We start from the raw sequence: 26,813 nt of genomic DNA, 5'->3' as shown, positions 1-26,813 counted from the left end.
TGTCTTTAAGGGAAGCTGCTTGGAAGGGCGGACGTTGCCTTGAATCGCCAGTGCTTATTTCTTATTTGGGTTTATTGTGTCTCTCATTAAGAGCTGGGGGACAAAAAAATTGGAATTGAACTTAATGAGGCTTCATACGCAGGTAGCTATGAAATGTACGGCAACATAGCTAAGCAAAATACATTACAATTTAATGTGGGGGCATTGGGGCTGTCTGAATCGCCAGTACTGGTTAAGGGAATCTTTATCACTGGAGGTTTTTAAGAAGAGACTGGACAGACATTTGTCTGAAATGGTATAGGGTGTCCTGCTTGAGCAGGGCAGGGGGTTGGACTAGATGACCTCTAAGGTCCCTTCCAGCTTGATTGATTAATCCTTGGCTTTAGGGTACGGTTTATGCTTGGATTTACTAACCAGGATCAGAAATATATAAATGAACTGTGAGGCCAAAGCACTGCATGAAATGAAGTGATGGATGTTTTATCAGATTGTTTTAAATAACTGACGCTCATAAGATTCAGAAAGTTTAAAAATCCAATAAATGGGGGCGGGGACATCCTGGAATTTCCCATATAGGAACTATAACTGAGAATCATGTGGCTAAAAGTAAAACCATGTTCCCCAATGTGGAGACTGCAGCTTCCAGTCATGTGGAGTCCCAGGTTGGTTGCATAGCATAGTCCCAGGTTGGTTGCATAACTAAAGCATCTGAGATTGTGAGGTTGGTGAGGCTCTGGTTTAGAGCAAGGGTCTTCAAACTGGGCAAGTTTTCAGACTTGTGGACTTCCACTCCCAGAATTCCTGAGCTAACATGACTGGAGGAGGAATTCTGGGAGTTGAAGTCCACAAGTCTTAAAGCTGTCAAGTTTGAAGACCTCTGGTTTAGACTCTAAACCAGTGCTTTTCAATTTTTAAGATGTGTGGACTTCAGCTCCTAGAATTCCCCGGTCAAGACACTCAAATCTGTTTGTTATCCTTCCATAGTGGAATGATCTCAGCCAGTGTTTGTCTACCAGCAGTAATAGGCTCAATGAGAAATAAATTGGAATGTATTCAAGCCAACTGGAATATTTTTTTTTTTTTTGTAAGGGGGCATGATCAGGAAGATGGAAGCCTGCTCCTTTTCCAAAGGAAAAAAAAAAGTGAACTCAGTGTTTCAAGTTGAAGCTTTTATCGCCTGAGGTAGCTCATCTATTTTTTGAAAATAACTGATTTTTAAACAATGATGCATCATAAGGTTTCCTGCAAAATGCAATGTTGCAATGTGTTCTATATATGAAATATGTGGTATACGTGAAGTATGTGTGATATTTGTTTATAATCCTATAAATAAAATTTTCTGCCACCTTACTGAGAATTACATGGTATGTGTGTATACACACACATGTACACACATACATATCTGCATGTAATTTTCAGTAAGGTGGCAGAAAAAAATGTTTATAGGTTTATTTAGGAAAAAAAGGTGATTTTTCTGTTCTTAAATAGTTACACTGATTTCCTGCAGATTTCCAGATAAATACTGTATAAAGCATTGGCTGTCCTCTTAAATACCTAAATTAGGTTAATTTTATTTAACAGTAAGAAAGATCATTTTTATATAATCTCCACTGCTCATTGCAATAACAGGAAAGTAAGCTATTTCTTTATGTCAATCTTTTTAAAATGTTTTTTCTTTCAGGATTCTTTCCCATTTTTAAAATTATGGAGAGCACAAAAGAGCATTTATTTGTATGGGTTATATATATGTGTGTGTGTATGTGTATATGTATATATGTATATATAGATTAAAATTGATGCATTCATTGTTACGGCTTCTCACAATTGTTTGATAGGATTTTAATATTGTATTATCTTTCAACATAGGCTGGCAAATAATTTTGATTTCATGGACCACTGAGAGGATCTTGGAATGCCAGGATCACCCTTTAAGAGACACTGCTTTATGTAATCTTTCTCAGATAGTGGAATTACCTGGAAAGATACTCCTGAGTGCCATCAACTCACCAGATTGTGACTTGTGGTACATCTTCTGTCATCGAAGAGTCATTTGGTGTAGGGTCTCCTGCTTAAGCAAAGGGTTTGACTAGAAGATCTCCAAGGTACCTTCCAATTCTGTTATTCTCAGTCATTGCCTTTAGGGTTATAGGGCATTTTTCCTTAATCAGGAGTCTAGCTTCTTTGGAGTCGTGGAAAAAGGCCTTCAATTGTAATAGATTTAATTAATTTTCACATGAATATTTTGTTCATTTGATAGTGAAATTTTGTTTTAATAATAAATTTAAATAGTCATGAGTAGAATTCAAATTATTATTGCTCAGTGTATTTGTACATTTTGAAGGACCTTGAAGTGAGACCATGGACAAGAGGAAAGATTCAAACAAGCACCTGGACCCCCCTGCTGTGTTCCAAATTACGAGGCCAACTGGTAAAGAATCAGCAAATTCTTTCTTAGAGATAACCTAACCATGTTATTGCTATGGTTGCAACTTCTAAGCTAGCCTACTTAATGGATTATGTGTGTTCTGTAGAAATGTACCTGAAATCCACTCAGTAACTTTTCTAGATTATTTCCTGAGACTATCTACAAAGAGCATAACTTGCCAATTGTTATATTATGAGAACAATCCAGTTCTGGTTGCAGTTTAAAATGGTGCTTATAAAGCCTTTACAAAATCAATTTGGCATAGTTGTTGAGGCACTAAGCTAGAAAATAGGAGACTGGGAATTCTAGTCCTCCTTTAGGCCCAAAGCCAGCTAAGTAACCTTAAGCTAGCCACTGCCTCTCAGCCCTAGGAAGCAGGCAATAACAAACTACTATTGAAATCTTACCAAGAAAACGGCGGGACATGTCCAAGAAGTCACCAGAAGTCAATATTGACTTGACGATGTGTTTGTGCTCATACACAGACACGCACACCATACCCTTTAAGAAAACAGTCCTATCTCTCTGACCTCTGAAGATTTTCTGCTACAGTGTGAGAAATTGATCAGGTGGCCAGAAGAGCAAAGAGATATTTGTGTTTTCCATTTCTTTCCTAATTTCTTTTATCAAATAATTTTCTTTCCTTAAACCAGCAGAACCGTTGTCTGTGTAAAACTTAAGATCCCCGTTCTGTGCTTTCATGAACGACTAATGGTTTTTTATCTGGTGCGGGCCATTGCATATCCAAATAGAAAATCATGGTCTTAGGTGTGTTCTGTGTTTTCCCCCCACCCCTTAGGATTTACAGAATTGATTCCACCTTCACATTTCCAGAGCCAATCAGCACCACCTCCAATAGTATCTCCTACTGGGCTCTTGGGGGCCGCAGCTTACCCTAACTGGGAGGAGATTGCTGAACTCCGACGAGAGAATTTGCATTTGAAAGATGAACTCCAAAGGTGGAATACAAAAGTGGATACGACGGAAGACCCAAAAGATAAAACCAGGTGAACAATTCTGCATTTTATTCATTTTCTCTGAACTTTGTTAATTCTGTGTTGACCTGGGAGAGGAGACTATTAAGAAGCACATTGCTTTGAACTGTTTCTTAGCTAAAACGATGGAGAGCGGCACCTTCATTGTTTCTCTAGTTTTGTTCTCTTTCCTTTGCACCCTATTCAGGTAGTCCTCCACTTACTACCAAAATAGAGCTCAAAATTTCTGTGGCTAGGACAGCTGTTAAGTGGGGTATGCCCCATTTTACGACCTTTCTTGTCACAGTTGTTTAAGTGAATCGCTGCAGTTAAATGAGTAATATGGTCGTTAAGGGAATCTGGCTTCCCCGTGGACTTTGCTTAGTGAGATGGATACAAAAGGTGATCACGTGACCCCAGGACACTGCAACTGTCATAAATACATGCCAGTTGCCAAGCATCTTGAGTTTTGATCACATGAACATGGGGCTGTGGGCAATGGATGTAAGTATGAAAAAAAAAAACCGGTTGTAAGTCACTTTTTTCAGTGCCATTGTAACTTTGAACGGCCACTAAACGAATGTAAAGTTGTGGACTACCTGTACAGAAGATCAAGCCACTTATGGTCTCTGACTCGTGGCTTTTAGCGGGGAAATATTATGCATTCCGTTTCTGTTATTGAGTGAGCAGTTCCTAGAATTGTCCTTCCTAATGCAGATAACAGATAATCAGAGTTGGAAGGGACCTTGTAGGTCATCTAGTCCAACCCCCCCCCGCCCAAGCGAGAGACCCTACACCATTTCTGCAAATGTCAGTCCAATCTCTTCTTGAAAGTCTCAAGTGATGACGCTCCCAAAACTTCCAAGGGCAAGCTGTTCCATTGGTTGATTGTTCTGTCAGAAAGTTTCTCCTTATTTCCAGGTTAAATCTCTCCTGGTTCAGTTTCCATCCATTATTCCTTGTCTGGCCTACAGGCACTTTAGAAAATAGCTTGACCCCTTCCTCCCTGTGTCAGCCCCTCAAATATTGGAAGACTGCTATCATGTCTCCCCTGGTCCTTCTCTTCACTAGACTAGCCAGGCCCAGTTCTTCATATGTTTTAGTCTCCAGTCCCCTAATCATCCTGGTTGCTCTTCTCGGTACCTTTTGTAGAGTCTCAACATCTTTTTTATAATGTGGTTAGCAAAACTGGATGCAGTGCTCTAGGATTTATAGAATGGTATTAGTACCTCACTTGATCTCAATTGTATCCCTCTGTTAATGCAACTTAGGACAGCATTGGCTTTTTTGGCTGCTGCTGCACACTACTGGCTCCTATTTAGTTGGTTGTCCACTAAGACTCCAAGATCCGTCTCACAGTTACTCTCACAGATGCCCTTCAGATTGTATGGACATCCAATACCTGGATTCACGGCAATAGTTATGCCGGCTGGACAATTCTATTAACTGAAGTTCACAAATCTGGAAGGTTGCAATCCAGATGGAGAAGTCTGCCTAGAGCAGGTGTGTCAAACTTAACACCTGTGGGCTGGATGCGGCCCACAGGGTGCTTAGATCTGGCCCATGGGGCCTCCCTGGAAACTGCAATGGACCAGCCCACAGGCCGAAGGAAGGGTGGGAGGAAGGGAAGGAAGGTAGATAGATAGATGAGAGGGAGGGAGGGAGGAAGGGTTTGAGGAAAATCCTGCCTTAGCACTTGGCCACCACAAGTGCCCCTGACACAAATGATGTTGAGTTGGCCATGCCCACCCCAGCTACCCCCCTGCTCCCCCCCTCCCCCAGTCAAACACAATCCTGATGCAGTTCTCAGTGAAATAGAGTTTGACACTCCTGGCCTAGAGCATTCTCCCTTGAGATAGGAGAACATCCTGACATCTTCCTCTCTTCTATTCAAGGTCCTTGGATAGGTTGGCTGAGCCTTCAAATGTGACCCTGGCAATGTCTCAGCAGGCTGAAATCATCGCCCATCAGCTCCACGAGATCCAGCGGTTGGAGTCAGAAATTAGCGCCCTCCGAGTTTCCTCTGCCCAACAGGAGGCAACCATAGCTGCTCGGGAAAGTACCCTGTCCAATCTCCAAGGAGAACTAACCTTCCTCAAAAGTCAGAACCTTACTGAAGTTGCTCTCCTGAAGACCCAACTGGAAGAAGTCAGGAAAAACAGTCAGCAAGAGAAAGAGGCCCTAAGGAATGAATTAGAAGAGCTCAGGAAGCAAAATCAGTTGAAAACAGATTTCCTGAGGGAGGAACTGGAGTCAACCAAGGAAAGGAGCATCCATGAAATCACCCTGGCCCAGGGAGAGCTGCAGCAGATGAGGGAAGAGAGAGAGGTGGAGCGGAGGAGGCAGGAGGCCATGGTTCAAGAATGCCGACAGTCAGTGCTGAAAGAGTACCAAACAAAGGTAACTGCAGAATGAAAAATAGCAACAGCACTTAGACTTATAGGCCACTTCACAGTGCTTTACAGCTCTCTCTAAGCCAGGGGTCTCCAACCCTGGCCACTTTAAGACTTGTGGACTTCAACTCCCAGAATTCCTCAGCCAGCTTTGATGGCTGAAGAATTCTGGGAGTTGAAGTCAACAAGTCTTAAAGTGGCCAAGGTTGGAGACCCGTGCTCTAAACGGTTTTACAGAGTCAGCCTATTGCCCCCAACAATCTGGGTCCTAATTTTACCCACCTTGGAAGGATGGAAGGCTGAGGCAACCTTAAGCCCTTTCAGGATCGAACTCCTGGCAGTTGGCAGGGTTGGCCTGCAATACTGCATTCTAACCACGGCTCTAACAAAACATGTTGAGAAATGATTTTTTTTTTTTTAGAAAAGGCATCAAATAAAATAAGTTGCAAAGCTCTCTGGAAAAGAAAGCATTGGAGAGCAGTTACAACAGTTTGTCACAACAGACTGCTGTATCTGCTTACAACAGTTTACGACTTACAACAGTTTGTTTAATGACCATTCAGAGTTACAGTGGCACTGGAAAAAAAAGTGACTTAAGACCATTTTTCCATACTTAACAACTGTTACAGCATCAACGTTGCTCGAAATTCACGGTCTCGTTATCAAAATTCAGACGTTTGGCAACTGACTCATATTTACGATGGTTGCAGTGCCTCAGGGTCATGTGATCTCCTTTTGCAACCTTCTGACAAGAAAAGTCAATGGGGAAGCCACATTCACTTAACAGCCATGTTACAGTTTAACAACTGCAGTGATTCACTTTAACCACTGTGGCAAGACAGGTCACAAAATGGAGCAAAAGTCACTTCACAACTGTTTCGCTTAGCAACAGAAATTTTGGGCTCCATTGGTAGCCGTAACTTGAGGACTACCTGTAATTTCAAATAGAGTAATAGAAGTGAGCTTATGTACCAAGTCTACCAGCATCTCTTTTTCCTCCCATAGTTGGATAAGCTGTCTGAAGTCTACGAAGCTGAGGTGACTTCCTTGAAGCATCAGATATGTGCATTCAAGCAGGATTTGGAAGCTCAGCGTAAGGAAGCCAGTCAGTTAAGAGAGAAAAAAGATATGCTCCAGAACCAACTCAGGTTGCTTTATTTTTTCTTCACTGCCTCTTCTCACCATTTTCCTTCCCTGGTACAGAGATTTTATTCAAGGTAGTCCCTGGTTTCTCTCTTCCAGTGTGACTGAGGCAGAACTGGCTTCCCAGAATGCTTTGGTGCTGCAGTTTAAGACCTACGTGGGGGAGCAGAAGTCAAATAAACCTGGTTTTGAACAGGAGCAGCTGATAAATCGAATACAGGTGAGACTATAAGGGCGGCTGGTTTGGTCCTCTGACCCATCTGGTCTAGCGGTCTGCTCTTTTGATCAGCTCCACTAGGAAGCAGATGGCCTTCGTGTCAGCCCTGAAGCCATTTTCCCCTTCAGGGCTGCTGTTAAGGTAATTCCCCATTAGGAGAATGAGTGCATACAGGGAGACGTATTTGAGAGTAGTGTTTGAATAATACACATACACAGCACACAGACACACTGTACAGTAAATGTAGGTTTTTACTTCCAGAAACGTTAAGCAAAGTCCAAACAAGCAATCCAAAGTCATTCACAGGTAGGATCAGTCAGTTCTTAGTCCAGGGATAATCCAGTAACCAAGTCCAGTGTCAAAAACAGTTCAGTATCAGACTTACATCAAATCCAGAAAATATCAGTCAAGTAGGAAAAATGGAGGAACGGCAACTCTTTCCAACAGAAGGAAACAGAGATACACTCACACTCTCTTCTGAGACTAAGGCTGAGACAACCCAGGTTTCTGGCTCCATCTTATGGCCATTTGAGAAACCACATCTAATTACAGTTTTGCATTTTCTTAAAGTTACAGTTTTAAAATGTTTATCCCGATTTATATATTTCTAACCCAAATATCTGTTAGGTGACTTATATTCCTAACAGCTGCCACAACAGAGATGAGTAGTGCTGTGGGAACAGGAGGGAGGGAGGGAGGTAGAGATAGCTGGGGGATTGTAGCCAAAATAAAATTCTTTCTTTTGAGAACCAGGGACATTCCCACCAGGTGCGAGAAGGTGGGATCTGAAACCAACTGACCCTTGGACTGTGACCGGATTGGACAACGTGATGGATTGCATGGGCAGGGAAAAGAAAAATTTACTTTTAACTAGGGGGAAACCAGAAGGGGGTTTAGAGTCGGGTTTCCCCCAGACGTGCCAATATGACATGACTAATAAATCGATACTTTGAGGAAGATGCCTGCTTTGGAGTTTTGATTCCGCTGGGTGTGTTAACTGGAACCCTGCCACTTTGAAGGCAGTCTGACTTCTGTTAAAGCTAATAGTCATAACATTCCTTGAATTCCATGCCGATGGTTGTATGTGAAAATTGGTCAAAACTCACTTTTTTTCCAGTGTTATTGTAACTTGGAACGGTCACTAAATGAAGGACTGTAGAGTTGAGGACTACCTGGGCACCATTTTTCTTTCTTTTTGTTTCAGCAACTTGAGGATGAGAAGGGGGCTCTGAAAATGACAGCTGAACTTCTGGAAGTTCGTGTGGCTTCGTTAGGCGATATCTTGACTCTACAGGAGACCGAGCTTGGTAAAAAGGTGGTTTCATTTGATCACTTTAGAAAAGTCCGATGTCTCGTCTAACTGGGGTTTAGAATATAATGATCCATACAGCATTGCTGTAATACCGGTACTTGTAATGGAATATAAAAGCCGACACAATGTAAGATCTGGATACTGTACTGCAGGGTTGTCAAACTGGATTTCATTGAGGGCCGGATCAGCATTGTAATAGTCTTCCATGGGCCAGCTTGGGGGACGGACGGACGGACAGGATGGATACCTCCTGCAGCACCTTGCTGGCCAAAATCTGGGGGGGAGTGCACTCCCTATGCCACATGCAGTCCCCCCCATGCTCTATTTTGGCTGCCAGAAGCATCGTGGGCCAGTCCTTTGCTATTTCCAGGCTGGCACCCCATGGGCCGTGAATTTGATACCCCTGTCAGGGTGCCTGTGGTGGCCCAAGCACTCTGCTGGCAAAAACGAGCTCCTGAGCTCCTTTTTCAGCTGCGATTGCCTCCTGCAACCCTCTGCCAGAAAGAAACAGAGCTCAGTTTTCGCTGACAGTGGCATCGCGGGCCGGTCCAGATCTGGACCCCAAGCCTTGAGTTTGACACCCTGCCATAGAATGTAAGAGCTAGAGGGGACTTTGTCGATTGTCTAGTTTTGTGATAGCGAACCTATGCCATGCATGCCGGAAATGGCATGCAGAGCCATCTCTTTGGGCACGCCAGCTGTCACTTGTTGCTCTCATGGGTTTGGGGCGGCCAGTCTTCACACGTGCAGGAACTCCAGAAACCGGAAGAGCAGCTTTCTGGCACGAAACCTTAAAAAGTTTGGAGGAAGGGATGTAGCCCTGCTAAAATTGATGGATTTCCCAGGGGCTTTCATATCTGGATAGGTTTTGAGTTTTGTGAATGGAAGCTTTATCTTGAATCTGAAAAGTCTAGCATTTATGAGAACAAGTCTTTGGCTTTTTTCTATATGTCACCAATGGTACATTTGTCCTTCCTGGTATCTGAAATCATTCCAAATAGAAGGGGATGATGTTGGATGTCTGAGTTTGTGCTTTATCTCCTCAGGTACATCTCCAGGACCCTCTCCGGTCGGAGTCATCTCAAAAACTTCAGGGCCTGCTGACCAGATGGCGGGAGAAAGTATTTTCTCTCCTGGTGCAGCTGAAGTCTCAGGAGCTGAGCCATAGAGAAGACACTAAACGTTTGGAGAAGAAGGTATGGTCTATCCATGAACAGGGACTTCTAGGTTTGTTCAGAAAGTTTTTTGTGGGGGTGGAGGGTGGGGAGAGAATGCTGAACACCTAGATTTTCTGATGAGATGTGAATGGTGGATACGAAAAATTATAATTGCCTTGGGCAATAAAAGTACTTACCACTATGTGGAAAGGCTCTTTATTTAATTAAAGAGGTTATATGAAAAATTCATGAGTTGAATCTGGTTAGCGGCCAAGAGATTGAACCTGAATCAAGAAATGTATAGATTTTGCCTTTAACCATGATTTACTAGGCAAGCCAATTTCAGCCTCAGCTCCTACATTATCTGCATTAGAATACGTTTAAATCAAGAGTGCACAGCCTCTTGACTCTCAAAGCTTCCCAAAATATTCTGAAAAGTTATCACAGAACTGTATGTTTCAACGTTACAGAAGGGGAGAAGTTATTAAGAACTATTGTGGGTTAATCATATTTATACAATTGTTTTCATGTGATATGTTTTGATCATAGCTGTGCCTTTGGCTTTCACTGGCTCCTGTGTTATTTGAACTGGAGCTCACAATATGCCCCTTAAATTGCCGATCTGGCATTTTGGTTGATTGTTTCTTCTGTTTTATTGTTTTATTCATCTTTGTTTTTATAGTCTGGTGGCAGATGTGTGAGGAGTGAAATATATAAGGCATGTAAAAGATTTCACATGCCTTTACATGCTTGGAAGTACATTATAAAACTCAAGCAGCATTGTGCCTAGACTTATGTATTCTTTGAAAAACTGCAAATCCTCCAGAGTCTCTTTGGAGTTGGGCAACCTTGAAACCCTAAAAATAAGAGCCAATTTAGTATAGTGGTTAAGGTGCTGGGCTAAAAACCAGGAGACCATGAGTTGTAGCCCCACCTTAGGCATGAAAGCTGAATGGATGACTTTGTGTCAGTCACCTCTCAGTTCAACTCACCTCACAGGATTATTGTGGGGAAATCAAGGAAGAAGGAGTATTATGTATATTCACTGCCTTAAGGTACTTATAAGTGGATAATTCACTATCCCCAGGTGAAAGAGATGGAAGAAGACGTGGCTTCTAGAGAACAGAAAGCAGTGTTGTTGCTCCACAGTCTTGAGGACAAAACTGCTGAAGCGGATATGGAAAGAGTAAGAAACAAGGTAATCTATTCTCACACAACCTATCTTCAAACAGAAAGATTTGTGACAACAGATCCCTCTGTATTATTTGAAAATGGTTGTCCCAGGAGTGACCGATAGTAATTGGTAATTGATGGGAGAAAATAAAAGGAGGAGAATTAACTATGTTTTAGGAGAGATTTTCTTAGTGGAAAGTATAACCACTGTAGAGAAGGGCTGTGGCTTTAATTTTGCTTAAGTGCAGTCTACTTATTCTCTACTATTCCATTTGGATAACCAGAGTTGATGCATTATAATAGTGTTTTATATTCTTGATTGAACAATTCACTTTCCCATGGAGGAGGGTGTTCTGAAAGCTGAGTTGTTCCTCCCATTCACTGCAATGTGGCCAAATTAAAAAGCTTATCACAATCCTTAGATTGAGGGAAAGGTCTTTCTATTCTAGTTACCTTCTGCCTTGCTCTAAGAATTGGGGCTTTTTGCAAAGTTCCACGTAATTTATTTTCTCCTTGATTTATTATTTGAGCAGCATGCTGACTGGCCTTAATGGATTATTCTGTTACAGTCGTCCACTGTTTTCATTCTTGGGATGTAAGAAGATATGTGTCTTCTGTGGGTCTGGAGTGAGTTGTAGGAATCACTTGGGACTTCCAGTGCACTGAGGATGGGCAGATTTCAAGCGTGATAGATGAAGAATTTCTTTTGTTAATTCAAAATACTGATAGTCTTCGATGAATGACTACAATTGAGCTCAAAATTTATGTAAATAACGAATTTGTTAAGGGAGTTTTTGCCCCATTTTACCACCTTTCTTGCCACCATTGCTAAATGAATCATTTGAAGTTGCTAAAGTTAGTAACCCGATTAATAAGTGAATCTGGCTTCCCCATTGATTGTCAGAAGATTTGAAAAGGTGATCCCAGGACCCCGGGGCACTGCAATTATCATAAATGTGAACCAGTTGCCAAACATCTATATTTTGATCATAGGACCACAAGGATGCTACAACGATCGTAAGTGTGAAAAATGGTCATCAGTCACTTTTTTTCAGTGCTGATCCAACTTTGAACAGTCACTAAATAAACTGTTGTAAGTTGAAGACTTACAGGGAAATCAGGTTCTTACAGGGTTCTCTTGGCAGCATAAGATTGGAGCATTTCAGTTGTCACGTTTTCCTATTATCGATGGCTCAGCACCATTTTGGGTCTTTCATTTAAACAAGGAAGAGATTCTAAATGAGCGTGCAATTCTGATCCTTGGTGCTTCCTGCATTCCCGTGAGAGGTGACCATTTCACCTCTAACATTCTTTCCAATCAAAATAGATGATAGCAGTCCCTGCTCCTGAATAAAGAAATGGCTGTGCCAAGAGCAATCCGTGTACTTTCTATTGCTATTTGTTAGGGAAAAGCTGTTAGGAATTCTTGGTAGCCACCCGAAGATGGGAGGTAAATAAAATAAAAAAGTAAAATTGATCAAGCAATTGCACTTAGACTTACGTACCACTTCATAGTGCCTTACACTTACGCTCTAAGCGGTTTACAGAGTCAACCAATTGGCCCCAACAATCCGAGTCCTCATTTTACCAGCCTCGGAAGGATGGAAGCCTGAGTCAACCTTGAGGTGGTCAGGGTCGAACTCCTGGCAGTGACAAGAGTTAGCCTCCAATGCTGCATTCTAACCACTGAGCCACCATGGCTCTAATAAATCAAGGAGAGTCAACCTTGAGGCGGTTAGGCCAGTTTCCACCGGTGCACCCAGAAGCACGGTTAAAATTGGAACTTAGAATGAGAAAGATAGTTATTTAGAGCCTTGGTGGCACAGTGGTTTGAGTGCAGTACTGCAAGATGCTACTGTCTGCTGGCTGACAGCAATTTGGTAGTTCAAATCTCACCAGGCTCAAGGTTGACTCAGTCTTCCAGCAATAGCAATAGCACTTAGACTTATATACCGCTTTATAGTACTTTACAGCCCTCTCTAAGCGGTTTACAGAGTCAGCATATTTGCCCCCAACAATCTGGGTCCTCATTTTACCCACCTCGGAAGGATAGAAGGCTGAGTCAACCTTGAGCCTGTGAGATTTGAACTGTCAAACTGCAGCTAGCTGAAATAGCCTGCAGTACTGCACTCTAACCACTGCACCACTTCGGCTCTCTTCCAGCCTTCTGAAGGTAAAATGAGGACCCAGATGGTTGGGGACAATATGCTGACTCTCTAAACTCCTTAGAGAGCGTTGTAAAAGCACTATGAAGCGGTATATAAGTCTAAGTGCTGTTGCTATTTATTTAATTATTATAGTTATTTAATTCTAAAATAGGGCCTTGCAGTAGCATTAAGAGTTTCTACCTTGTATGGTATATTCCTGTGATGGCGAACCTATGGCACGTGTGGCACAGAGAGCCATTTGTGCCAGCATGCGAGCTGCAGGCAAACTTACCTCACTGGGCATGTGTGCACCTCACAGCTGATTTTCGGCGGGTTTGAGGCCTTTTTCGGCCTCCCAAAGGCTTGAGAAAGGCTTCTGCAGGCTTTGCAGGCCCAAAATTAACCCAGTTTCATCACTTCCTGTTTCCCAAAAATACCGGAAGTGCAGGTAAGGGGGAGGCTGGGTGGGTAGGGATTGCGCGTGCATGCGGGGGAGGGCGGGCATTGCCTTCTGTGTGCTGGCACGTGAGCACAAGTGTGCAAGCGTGCACACAATTTTTGGCACAGGAGCCCCCAAAAGGTTAGCCACCACTGGTATATTCTGAAGAGATCACAAGAATTCATGTTCTGGCCTGTTCAACAAAGAACCTTCCTTTTCTTACAGACTCTGCAAGCAGAGATGCTGCGCTCCAATGAACAAATGCATGGTTTTCAACAGCGGGCAGAGGCTGGTGAAAAAGCCCTTCAGGAACTGGCCGACTTTGTTAGCAGGTAATGGGGAGAATGGATCCTGGGCTTTTCATCAAACACCGATTCAGTTTATACAGGTAGTCCTCTCCTTACAACGGTTCATTTAGTGACTGTTCAATGTTACAATGGCACTGAAAAAAGTGACATGACCGTATTCCTATTTAATACCATTGGAGCATCCCCATAGTCACGTGATCAAAATTCATACGCTTTGGCCACTGACTTGTATTTATGACCGTTGCAGTGTCCCAGGGTTCATGTGGTCACCGTTGGCCACCTTCTGACTAGCAAAGTAATTGGAGGAGCCTAATTCACTTAACAACCCATCGCTAATTTAACCGTTGCAATGATTCATTTAACAACTGTGACAAGAAAAGTCATAAAAATGGGGCAAAATCTACTTAAAACAAATGTTTGTCTCACTTAGCAACATCAATTTTGGCCTCAGTTGTGGTCATAAGCCAAGGAGTAGCTGTAGCTTTTTGCTGGCTTTCTCAGCTACATTGGCCTCTACCTGATGCTGTAGGGTGCCTTGCACTCTCTCTCTGTCTCTCACCTTTATCCTTATAAAATTATTTTGTTATTGCAAAATAACAAAAAGTAGACCTTGAATAAGTAGACCTAGAGCTGTGGTGGCAAACCTTTTTCGGCTCCTGTGCCAAAAATTGTGCACGTGCTTGCAAGCTCGTGTGCCAGCATGCAATGTGCACCCCCCCTACGCATGCGCGTACAATCCACCCACCCACCCACCTACCCCCGCCGCCCCCCTTACCTGCACTGCACCTCACAGCTGATTTTCAGCGGTTTGAGGCCTTTTCGGCCTCCCAAAGCTTGAGGAAGGCTTCTGCAGGTTTCTGCAATCTTTCCAGGCCAAAAACTAGACCCGTTTCGTCACTTCCTGTTTTTCCGAAAATAACGGAAGTGACAAAATGGGGCTAGTTTTCAGCCTGCATAGCTTGTAGAAGCCTGCAGAAGCCTTCCTCAAGCCTTTGGGAGACCAAAAAAGGCCTCAAACCAGCTGAAAATCAGCTGTGAGGCGGACACATGCACATTGAGGTAAGTTTGCCTGCAGTTCGTGTGCCGGCACAAATGGCTCTGTGTGCCACCTGTCTCATGCATGCCATAGGTTCGTCATCACGGTCCTAGAGGAAAGGCACAATATACTGTAAATCTGATAACAGATTAGCTGTCTTCGGTGGCACCTCTTTCATTTGTGAGACATTTTATTGGACAATAATAAACTGTATGGGATCCACTGTGAGTTTTACTCCCCTTGTTTTTTGGTCTTCTCCCTTCTTAATCATAAGAAGAGCCATCTAGGATCACTGAAGCTGACTCATCTACTCTAGTTTTTTTCTGTGTCAATATTGACCAGCCAAGTCTATCTGGAATATTTACAAGGATGGACAGGAGGGCCTAGCCCTTTTCTCTTGTTGCATCGTAGCAGCTGGTATATTAAAAGTATGCTTATAATTTTGGAGATGGTATCAGCAGCATAATGGTTCATGAATTTGTCCAGTCTTTTAAAAACAATTCACGTTAGTAAAATAATGACAGCAGCAGATTCCACAATTATCTGTTGGGAAAAGAAGTGCTTCTGATCCAGAGGGATCCTGACTCTCTCTGCATTTAGTTTCAGTGGATTATTTTAAAAACCTAGTATTGCAAGGGGGAAATGTTCCTAACTTACATATTCTGTATCTTGAATGATTTGATGTCTTTATCCCATACTTGCCTTACTCCATGTTAAAAAACTGTAGTCGTTGTAGTTCTTCATTGGAGTACGATAGTCCTCGACTTGCAATTGAACCCAAAACTGTGGCTAAACAAGAGAGTTGTTAAATGAGTTTTGCCACATTTTATGACCTTGTTGCATAGTTGTTGAGTGAATCGCTGCAGTCTTCCCATATTTAAGGGGCTGCCATAGAGAGGAAGGGGGTCAAGCTGTTTTCCAAAGCACCTGAAGGCCAGACAAGGAAACTGAACAAGGAGAGATTCAACATGGAAATAAGGAGAAACTTTCTGACAGTGAGAACACTCAAGCCATGGAACAGCTTTGCCTTCGGAAGTTGTGGGAGCGCCATCGCTTGAGGCTTTCAAGAAGAGATTGGACTGCCATCTGTCAGAAATGGTGTAGAGCAGAGGTGTCAAACTCAATTTCATTGAGGGTCACATCAGGGTTGTGGTTGACCTCTGGGGCCAGGTGAGCATGGTCAGATTGGGTATGGCCAGTTTGATGTCACTTGTGTCAGGGGCACCTATGGTGCCCCGGGCGGGCTGGGGGGATCCATTGTCTCCAGCGGAGGAAGGCGAAACCATGGAGAGCTCCATTTTTGCTTGCAGAGGCACAGTGGGCCAGTCCTTCGCTATTTCCAGGGTGGCCCTGCAGGCCAGATCTAAGCACCTCACGGGCCAAATCTAGCCTCCAGGCATTGAGTTTCACATCCCTGGTGTAGGCTCTCCTGCTTGGGCTGGGGGTTGGACTAGATGACCTACAAGGTCTCTTTCAATTCTGTTAGTCTGTATAAATAGCATAGTTGTTAAGTGAATCTGGCTTCTGTATTGACTTTGCTTGTCAGAAGGTCACAAAAAGGGATCACATGACCCTGCGACACTGCAACTGTCATAATTATATGGGAGATGGGGATCCTACAAAGGCCTTGTCAAAACTGGTCATAAGTCACTTTGTTCAGTGTGGACGTAAATTCTAACAGTCACAAAAAGAATTGTCGTAAGTTAAGTTGAGGACAATCTGTACTTCTGAGCAATGTTTTTTTACTTGCCTTTTTTGCATCTTTTCCGACTCTGCGGTATTCTTTTTCAATTACTGACAGAATCGATCCAATATCTACAATGCGTTCTGTCAATTACCAGCTAATCTGGAGATTCACATTCAGTTTTTGGAGATTGTATATACGCTGAAGTGCGGAAGGGCCCAAATTCCCCATCTGGATGTTTGTCACCGTCGGGGTAACGTTTCCTGCACACTGAAATAATTCACTCGCTGAATATACCCTAGGGAAGAGTCTCAATATTAGAATACAATGAAAGTGTAAAAATAATTCATTACCGTACATACACATCTGTTCCCTTTAAAGAAGGACAACTGGTTAGGAAATCAGTAATTAGACTAGTCTTTACAAGACATTCCCAGTTAATTAGACACTGTGCTTTGCGAGAGTTAATTGATTTTAAGTACAGATAGTACCGGTTTAGAACCTTGGTGTATATTACGAGCCTTCTACTCTCCAAGTTAGAGATCCCATACTTCTTGGAAAAGTTTTGAAATTCAAACCAATTGCTTTTTAGGCTAAAGCAGCAGCTGATGGGGCAGGAAGAGAGATGGAAGGCAGCTTTGTTGCGGCTTCTGGGCCTGGGAAATAGGGTCAGTTTTGCCACCAAAAGAGTTGATATCATCCAAGGTAAGGCATCTGGGTATTGATCTTCACTGTAATCTTGACTGGCATGTTTTCTTTCATTTATTTATTCAATTTCTATAGTCTCCCATCTCGATTTAATTCATTCTTTATACCAGGGATGGGGAACCATGGTCCTTTTATATCTGGTGGACATCAACTCCCAGAATTCCTTAGTTAATATGATTTAACGATTTAGTGATACAGTGATTTAATTGTATAAAGCAGGGGTGGGGAACCATGGCCCTTTTACATAATGACTGGTGGACTTCCAACTCCCAGCATTCCTGAGCCAGTCCTGCTGACTTCCCGTAGTATAATGGCTCAAGATTCTTGGGAGTTGAAGTCTCCCAGTCATAAAAGTGCCCTGGTTACTCACCTTTGCTTAGTTTATACCATCAAATCATTACAGATAGTCCTTGAGTTACGGCTGCAGTTGAGTCCAACATTTATGTTGCTAAGTGAAACATTTAAGTGAGTTCACCCCGTTTTGCAACATTTTTAGCCACAGTGGTTAAGTGAATTGTTGCATTTGTTAAGTTAGTAACACAGTTGTTAAGTGAACCTGGGTTCCCCACTGACTCTGTTCTTCAGAAAGTTACAAAATGGCCCCCAGGACACTGCAACCGTCATAAATATGATCTAGTTGCCAAGCGGCCAAATTTTGATCATGTGACCATGGGGATGCTGCAATCATTGTAAGTGGGAAAAATGGTCATAAGTCCCTTTTTTTGCGCCCTTGTAACTTTGAACAGTCATTAAATGAACGTCAGTTGAAAACTACCTGTACAACAGGAACTTCCCGTACAACAAGAAAAAACAATTCAGCTGTGATTTTACAAAACGTTTGTTTTGAATTATTGCTTTCAAGTAAGCTTCCTCCTCTTCTGGTGGGTGTTATTTTTAGAAATTTGCTGGTATTGTCAGTTGAAGGCACTGAAATGGAAATTCTAAACATTTCTCTTGGCTTATTGCGATACAAATACTAATTCAAATAAAGGAAATTCCCTTTGTGCTTTGTTTTGTTATAATAGTACCGAGTATTGCAACATGTTTCACAGAGAAGTACAGGCCTTCTTCTCTCATTATGGAGTGCAGGACATGAAATTTTAAAACTGATTCCAGTTGAGTAGTATAAAAAGCATTTTAAGCATGAATATTTAAACATTGGATCCAATTATCAAGTGAGGTGGTGGATTTGGATTCCTGCATACATAGACAATCCTAATATTAAACATTTATTTTTGCTGGCTGGTCTGGTGAAGTCAATAAGGAGCAGAAAAATCTGACTTCTAGTCCTACCTTTACTGGTTATTTTGGATCACTCATTTTCTCTCAGCACCTAGGAAGAAGACAGTGGCAAACCTCTTCCAAAAAGGTAGTCTAGAATATTGCAATTATCCTTGCAATTAGCCCAATCAAGTTTGACGTGCACACATAAATATGTATAAGTATACGTGTATCCTGCCGCAATGTAACTATGATCAGTAATTTATAATATAATATTTGTAAACTGTAAAAACAATTAAAGCATTTATGGTGTGATATAAAATAACACCAGCAATGAAGATAAAAAGCAAACAGGGAAAAAAATAAGATAATGAAAATAAAAAAATCAAACAAGGACAAAAATAAGGGATAATTGTGGTGCATTGTGTACATTAACAATCTCCAGAATAGGTTTGATGGACTACACCTTAACTATGGTGCGAAATAAATGCAAATAGAAATCTTACCTTCTTTATTAAGCTACAGTTTGTGGAAGCCATAATATTAAACTGATATTAACCAGATGATGAACTTGTGGTATGCCAGAAATCTTTCCCTTGTTTAAAACCATTACAGCTGCTTGCTTACCACTTCTTATCCAATTATTAGAGTCACCTTTGGTGAGATGGGCAGCATTGTTGGATGGACAGATGGTTGGATAATTGCAGTCAGTGATTGCTGTCAAAACAAAACTTGATTACTGTGATCCACTTAGAGTGCTTATTTTTTTTTGGAGCTTGTCTTTTGGAGTTTTTTTTCACCTCACTGGTTAGATGGCCTAGACCGGGCGCCCCCAACCTCTGGCCGTGGTCCACTAGCAAGCTATGAGCTGTTTGCAAGTGGTCTGCAGAAACGGCAGGTGAGCGTGTGCCCATGCATCTCTCCTTGCGCGAGCAGCGGGTGAGTGTGTACACGCACCCTCCATTTGTGTGAGTGGCAGGTGTGCAGGCATGCTGCTCACACAAATGGAGCTGTGCGCATACATGCGCTTGCCAGCTGCTTGCGCAGAACCATCCCTTCTCCCTCCCCACCAGTCCATAGAGCCAGAAACTCTGTGGAACTCTGTCCTAGACACTGGCATTTAGACATAGATTTTTTTATCATTTATATTTTATTGTGTTCTACTGATTTAGATCAGGGGTGTCAAACTCAAGGCCTGTGGGCCATATCCAGCCTGCAGGGTGTTTAGATCTGGCCCATGGTGCTGCCCTGGAAACAGCAAAGGACTGGCTCGTGGAGCCTTTGCTGCACATGGTCCCCCCAAACTCAAGTTTTCTCTGGCAGAGGGCTGCAGGGGGCCGTTGAGGCTGAAAACCGAGCCCTGGATGCCCACCCTGGCCACGCCCACCGCAGCCACGCCCACCCAGCCCCACAAGGTCAAGCACAACCCTGATGCGGCCCCCAGTGAAATCGAGTTTGACACCCCTGATCTAGATGAAATGTTAACATAGATTACTAGTCCATATGTGATATGCCATACGCTAAATAAATAAATAAACATGGCCCCCTAATTTGGGGTATTTCTTTTGTGGAGGATTGAGCTTATTGTCATTGGAACGATCACTAATTATTGTTTCTTTTCATCTTCAAGTAAAAATAACTCTTTCAGACTTTTGTGTATTAGGGAGTCGGGGATAATTTTCTTTTAATTAAATGTAGTTGTGTAATGAGATGGCTTCCTGAACTTTGGTATTTCTGCATTCATTCAAATAACCTTTCTATTTCATATGATACGCTCCCTTCCCACGCTGCAATTATACACTTACGTACATCTCGGTTCGAGCAGCTTATTTTTACAGTTCAGTTTCTATTTTGCGTTCTAGGGCTTGTATGTCGGAAAATAGCACTGGCAAAACTTCAGCGAGAAGAAAAACACATTGCAGGGAGAGACCAAGAGTAAGTTCAAAGTTCCAGGTTCCAGAAATAACTGCTGTAAAAGGCAGGTTGGTTAAGTTCTTAATAATTCTGTATGTTTATTTAAAGGGTCAGTGCCAATTATTTTCTCCACTCTTTTGCATATTACAGATTATTGTGACTCGGGTATTACATATGGATATTGAAGCTGTTAAATTGAGGCTGAAAAATTCAGCGCATATATGGCTAAAATGGAGTTTTGAGTTCCAACCAAGTGCTATACTTTATTACAAATAGCCCAGCTGTCAGGATCCCGGCAGTTATCCCTATTTAAATCATGAGTCTCAAGCCAAACTTCCAAAACTTCAAAAGGATTTATTGGGAGTTAAAATGTCCAGCGCTGCCTGGATGTAGCTGTCTCTGAGACACATAATTCACTGTTACCCTTAACCTTGGTTTTCCTCCCGCCCCCCCCCACCCTGGGTGTATATTAATTGATATTCTCCAATGGGACACATCCATAGCCAAGAATCATCAATCATGTTCTCTAGTTAAATATTCCCCGCAGAAACTTCGGTCACCTAGTTACTATCTTTGAAAATTTTCCAAGCTGCCACACTGTTTCCCCCCTCCCTTTCTGTTGGCAACTCTAAAAAGACCATAGAAATATTTTGTGAATTGACCCCATCCTTGTGTTAGACCTCCTGTAGGCCGAAGCACCCATTTGTGCCCTCATACAGCTCTAGAATGGGGTGACATTTTGTAACTTTTAAAATTTCCCCCTCGTATGCAAAAACGTGGCTAAAAGTCCCCATCTGTTGATTTTTCATCCAGATTCCTTTACAGGAGACAAATATGGCGAAATCTCGACACCCCGAAAAAGGTTTCCCATCCATATACCCATATGGTGAATTATATCAGAGAAAGAAAAGCTAGAATGAATGCCTCAGATATTTTGAGGGCAGGTAGTCCTCGAGTTACGACCACAGTGGAGCTCAAAATTTCTGTTGCTACGTGAGACATTTGTTAAAGCGAGTTTCGCCCCATTTTACGACCTTTCTTGCCACAGTTGTTAAGTGAATCACTGTAGTCGTTAAAGTTAGTCACACGGTCGTGAAGTGAATCTGGCTTTCCCATTGACTTTGCTTGTCAGAAAGCCTTAAAAGGCGATCAAGTAGCCCCAGTTCACTGCAGTTGTCATAAATGAGTCGGTTGCCAAGCCTCTGAGTTGTTTTTTTTTAATAAAGTTTATTTAACTTTCATACATTTAAAACATTTAAAAAACAAACAAACAAATATATATACATATATACATTTTGCAGCATAAATTGAACAATGGTTACATATTCCCCCCCTAACATTGACGTGATCTGCCTTGTTATGGTACCTTCTTCGTTCTTCTAATGCTTTAATTTCACAAAATACTTGATTAAACGCACGTGCCAAGCCTCTGAGTTTTGATCACGTGACCATGGGAATGTTGTAACAGTCATAAGTATGAAAAACAGTCAAAAGTCCCTTTTTTCCAGGGCCGTTGTAATGCTGAACAGTCACTAAATGAACTGTTGTAAATCGAGGATTACCTGTATTTGGGAGGTAGAGCTAAAAACCAGAACTTCTAAGAGTCGGCGCAGAAGTCACAATATAAATGTTCACAGACAAGGCCAAATTAGAAAGCCTCGGGTAGGATTCAACTGTTCTCTTCGCCCTTTCTTTCTAGGATTCAGCCATCGTATGAAGACCTACAAGCTGAGTTACATATGCTGCATGATGAACGAGACCGACTCTCTGCGGAGCTTAAACATGGGGCTCAATTGATAGAGAAGAAGGTGGCAGAAGCAAGAGAGAGAGGTGTTTTCTTTACTATTGTATTTCAGACAGTTGGTGAAGGCTGGTGTTGTGGTTTGTTGGCATCAGGTGCGGACGGCTGAGGTCTCGGAGAGCGAGGACTCAGATGAGGGGCCTGTGTGTGATGCAGGGATGGGGCCAGGAACATCAGGGAGTGGAGTGCTGCCTTCGGAGATTGTGGAGGCTGGCAGCAGTGATGAAGAGGTCCCCGAGGAGCCTGTGCCCAGTGCATGTGCACGCAGGGCTGCTCAAAGGAAAGAGCAGCTGCAGCAGCACGGGTGACTCAGGAGTAAGGCTGCAAGGTGATGGCCCCTCCCTTAAGAGATAAAAGCCAGCTGAGAAACTGGAGTTCTTTGCAGGAAGCAAAGAAGTTTTTGCACTCAAGCCTTGTGGACGTTCAGACTATCTTGGCTGGTGTTTGGAGACTCTTTTTGTTTGAAATATTTCTTGGCAACTTTATCTAGTGTTCTTGGCAGCCTTGCACAACCTTGGCAAGGCTCGTTCTTATCAGAGACCATTAGTTTGAAACAGCTTTTTAACAGGGAAGGAACAGAATTTGTAAAGAATCATTAAAAGGTTTTGCTGTTACCTCTATTTCGTGTTTGTTTCCTTAGAATAAGGTTTGGGTTAGAACAGCTGGCAGGATATTCCACACAGATCAACATTTTAAAAAATAGCCAAGTGAAAAAAAATATATATGCAGTTTTAGCCTGTTCTTTGCCCAGAGATACAAGAAATCTTTCATATGGAAGAAAATTCATCTGTATCCACAGCTGGAATCTGAAATAATGTGGCAGTGAGGCCTTGTTTGTTCACTGAAGCTTCCCTGTTTTTAAGGCTGAATCAAACAGCTTTTTTTCAAGTTCTGGGGAAGGGATATAGCAATATTGGTCTGCTGTCTCCTCTTCTCATTTTAACCCTTTCTTTTTTCTCTCTCTCTTCTTCTACCAAACAGTGGAGACTGATCTGAGCAAAATGAGGGGAACATTGCAGCACCTGCAGGAGACACTAGAGGCAAAGACAATGGTAGAGCAGGAACTGAGGCAACAGTTGGAGGCTACAGAAAAGCAACTGGAAACAACCAACAGTGAGCTCCAGAGGACTGCTGGAGCTGCAGATAGTTTGAGACAGGAGGTGGGGCAATTAAGAGGAGAGTATGAGAGAGGTACGTTAAGTTCTTCAGAGTTGGGAAGAATCTATTTCTAGCGATAAATAAAACAAGCTCTTGCATTAGAAGGTTCTTTTTTTCCCTATTATGATGAGTTAGAAGTAATTAGAAATTCCTGTAGCTGCAGGAATGCAATTGTAACACCAAAATGCATTGAGAGCTATAGCTCTGTGTTAAGATTTGTCTTGTATATCAGGTATATAATCTGTACACTGAATTTTCTGTGGTGCATCAGAGACTTACTCCTAGACTTACTCCTTCATAAAATATTGGATCAGTCCCTTCTTTCCTGAATGTGAACAATTGTGGGTTTTTAAAAGCTTTTTTAGCTAAGTTGAAGATACACCTGAGATACGGAGATTTTTTTTTAAAGGTTCAATCTATTTGAAGTCCCTCTTAATGGACACTTGGTTTTTTTCCCCTTGCTGTTATTCCTTCTGAGATGGTTAGGTCAATTTTTCAGGCTGACAGAACGTGATCAGATTGGAGGGACTTCCAAAGTCTTTTCCAAGTCTTTCATTCTTTAGTATTCATTCTGACTTCCCAGATGCAGTAATAATCTCAAAAACTACCAATGATGTAACAACAAAATGGCTATTAATATATTCCATATATATTGAACCACAGTGGTACAGTGGTTAGAATGCGATACTACAGGCTACTTCTGCTGATTACCAGCTGCCAGTAGTTTGGCAATTCGAGTCTCACCAGGCTCAAGGTTGCCTTAGCCTTCCATTCTTCCGAGGTGGGTAAAATGAGGACCCAGATTGTTGGAGGCAATAGGTTGACTCTGTAAAACTGCTTAGAGAGGGCTGTAAAGCACTGTGAAGTGGTGTATATAAGTCTAAGTGCTATTGCTATTGCCATAATGGGTGCCCCAACAGTTGAATATATATACTAGATGGGCCATTCATTGCTGGAGTCCTTACGGGGTGTATACAAAATCTCTGAAACCTTCCTAGTTAAAATATAAAAATTATATAATTGAGATTGGAGGCTTATTACCTATGAGCAATGGATAGGGGTAGGTATAATTAATGAACCTGATGAACAATTATGTATAATGATAAGGGCTCTATTTCAGTTCAGTAGTTGCATTTGAGCATGGAGAGCAGGCGGTGGCAATGATCAAGGAGCATTCCCCAACAGCAGAAATCACATGGAATCTGGGGTATTAAGTTTAGAAAAACAGGGGTTACGAGCAGTACTGAGGGGCATTTATTTAAGGTCAACGCCATTTTTTTCTCAGCCCTGCAGGAAAAGGTATCAGAAGTTGAAACGCAACTGCGGAAGGATCTCTCAGAAATGGAAAAAGCACTTAATACAGCTCGGAGAGAGCACGCCAAAGCAGGTAAGAGTTGTCATACTGTGGTCAATGGGAAGAGGCTGAGGATGTTTTATCTGTGGCAGAAATATTTTAAAAAGCCTTTTGTGGTAAAGGGATAATAGAAGATTTTTACACAAGGCCAAGCTACAGTTAGGGTTGCAAGACGGACGATTTGGGTCCATGTTAAAAAAATATATTAAATTTATATGCCACTTGTCTTACTATCAAGTGACTCTGGATGGCAGATTGCAATTCAGAGGGGAAATCTTGGAATGACCTTTATCTGAACTTCCAAAGACCTACTGTAGATGGCCTGTATCAGTTGACTGACCTTAGGGCAGTCAGGTATATGGTGGCAAGAAGCTTGTGTTTCTCACTCTCAGCAACAAGAATTCCTCTTTAAATGTGCTTGTATCTTTAGTGGTTGCCCTAAGGCAAGCTGAACGGCAGGCAGGCAGAGACAAAGCAAGGAGTGAGGAACTGGCAAAGATTCAGGAGTCTGCAACACAACAGGAAATGGCCCGTCTGGAAGGACGGCTAAAAGAGCTTGAGAGGGACAAAAACGTGTTAATGGTATGTTCAAGCGATAAGGGGGAAATGGCTTATCCCATAGCTGGCTTTTCATTAAGATTGCTTCCTTCCTCTTACAGGCCACCTTGAGGCAAGAAGGGCTATTAGCCCAGTATCGACAGAATCGGCTGTCGGCAGTCCCAGCTAAATCAATTGGAAAGACAGGAACTGGTCCTCCATCTAAAGGTATAGATTTGTTGTCTGAGAATTCTATTTTTTCCCTTTTTTAAAAAAAAATTATCATAAAAAAGAAAACACAAAACAGTAAAACAAACAAACAAAATGAAACAAACGAAAAGCATATATTCATATTCTATCTATCTATCTATCTATCTATCTATCTATCAAAAGTAGTCAACAGATTAAACTAAACATTATACTAATCTTCAAATCCCTCTGTTATTAAATTTAGCTCATAGAAAGTCCGCCACCATTTTCCAGTTTCTTATAAAGCTGTCTAATCCATTATCTCTAAGCAAAGCAGTTAATTTTGTCATCTCTGCTAATTCAGTCAATTTGAAAATCCATTCTTCATTTTTTTTCCTGTGCTATTTCCAGTTAACATAAGTATCACATGTTGCTTCCTGTAATCCTTTGGAATTCTTATTGTTAGCTTATTTGTAAAAGTTTGAGAGTTTTTCCTAAATTTTGGTGTTCCCTTTTTCTTCTGGCTTAAGGATGTTTGATCCAGGATTTTGTTGGTGTCTTCCTGCTCCTAAGACATATCCTTAAAGATTTTCCTTTTCACAGAATCCCTATTTGCTGTGTTGGATGACTTACAAACTCTGGGAGCTGCTATTTTGGAGGAGGAAGAGCGTGACAAAAATACAAACATCATTATGGACATTTAAAAATACAATGGGAAGATATTGGGAGAAGCAAGGATGAAAGAGCAGATATTTGTAATAAAATTGATGTAAATAAATTTATATTTGAAATGTTCGGTTTCCTTTATCAAGTTCTGATTATCTCAAAAACTATTTTTGGATGCGGGAAAATAGTTCAGGACGTGTTGCTATATTCAGGCCTATTCCTTGCTATATTGTTCTTAACAATAGATTAATCAATTACCTTCAGTTTTAAGGCAACTGGGATGATTTTACCACAGCCACACCAGAAGCAATTAGATGGTTAACTTTAGATAACAAATTATAATATCTATTCCATTATAATTCTATAGCTCCATATTATGGTGATTTTTATAATGGTCTTACTTTAATATATTATCTCTTATATTGTATTGTTCATATATCTTACAAACACACACACGCACACGCATTCTGAAATTTTATACTAAATTTGTATATCAGTGTGCACAAACTCTGTAAATGCCATATGTTAAATAAACAAACATTAGATTCAGTCTGAACACTCACTTTGCTGGACCAGATAAAAAAGAAATAAGAAGTTATGCTCTGAAAGGAATTGTCAGCAAGATAAAAGAGAACCAGTTACTCTCTAGAAAAAACAAATAACACATAGTACCATTTAATTTCTTTAAGACAACCAGCTTTCTATTTTTTGCTGCTTAAGAACCTCTGCTAATAAATTAAATAAGCTCACCATGCTTATTTAATCATGTTTACCATTTCCCCACAAAAAAAGATCATTACAGCTCCAAATTATAAACCTTCCCTTTCTGACCTACTCCATACATCTCTTGTTTTTAA

The 26,813-nt window shown here is 41.7% G+C and overlaps 1 protein-coding gene across 4 annotated transcripts; it reads left to right on the top strand.

Annotated features, from left to right (window-relative positions):
* CCHCR1 (coiled-coil alpha-helical rod protein 1) lies at window positions 1-26,085 on the top strand. Of its 4 annotated transcripts, none has more exons than XM_087923362.1 (19): window positions 1-142; window positions 1,867-2,102; window positions 2,322-2,428; window positions 3,225-3,432; window positions 5,295-5,799; window positions 6,798-6,940; window positions 7,035-7,155; window positions 8,357-8,467; window positions 9,511-9,660; window positions 10,709-10,819; window positions 13,606-13,712; window positions 17,001-17,113; window positions 20,200-20,272; window positions 21,951-22,081; window positions 23,034-23,243; window positions 24,496-24,597; window positions 24,995-25,146; window positions 25,224-25,329; window positions 25,894-26,085. In XM_087923362.1, exons 3-19 carry the CDS (start codon window positions 2,359-2,361, stop codon window positions 25,992-25,994), a joined length of 2,514 nt encoding a protein of 837 aa, XP_087779488.1. In that variant the 5' UTR covers window positions 1-142; window positions 1,867-2,102; window positions 2,322-2,358; the 3' UTR covers window positions 25,995-26,085. The 4 variants fall into 4 exon arrangements, with proteins under 4 accessions (XP_087779488.1, XP_087779491.1, XP_087779489.1 ...); XM_087923365.1 differs by lacking the exon at window positions 1,867-2,102 and adding an exon at window positions 1,090-1,182 and having other exon boundaries at window positions 2-142; window positions 2,342-2,428; XM_026720419.2 differs by having other exon boundaries at window positions 6-142; window positions 2,342-2,428.
* Window positions 26,086-26,813: the final 728 nt, after the last annotated feature.

This window comes from Pseudonaja textilis, chromosome 2, assembly GCF_049901715.1.
Source record: "Pseudonaja textilis isolate UNSWEBS1 chromosome 2, rPseTex1.2, whole genome shotgun sequence".
Taxonomy (NCBI): domain Eukaryota; kingdom Metazoa; phylum Chordata; class Lepidosauria; order Squamata; family Elapidae; genus Pseudonaja; species Pseudonaja textilis.
Note: the sequence above shows the minus strand (reverse complement) of the source record. Positions and strands in the feature narration are given on the sequence as shown.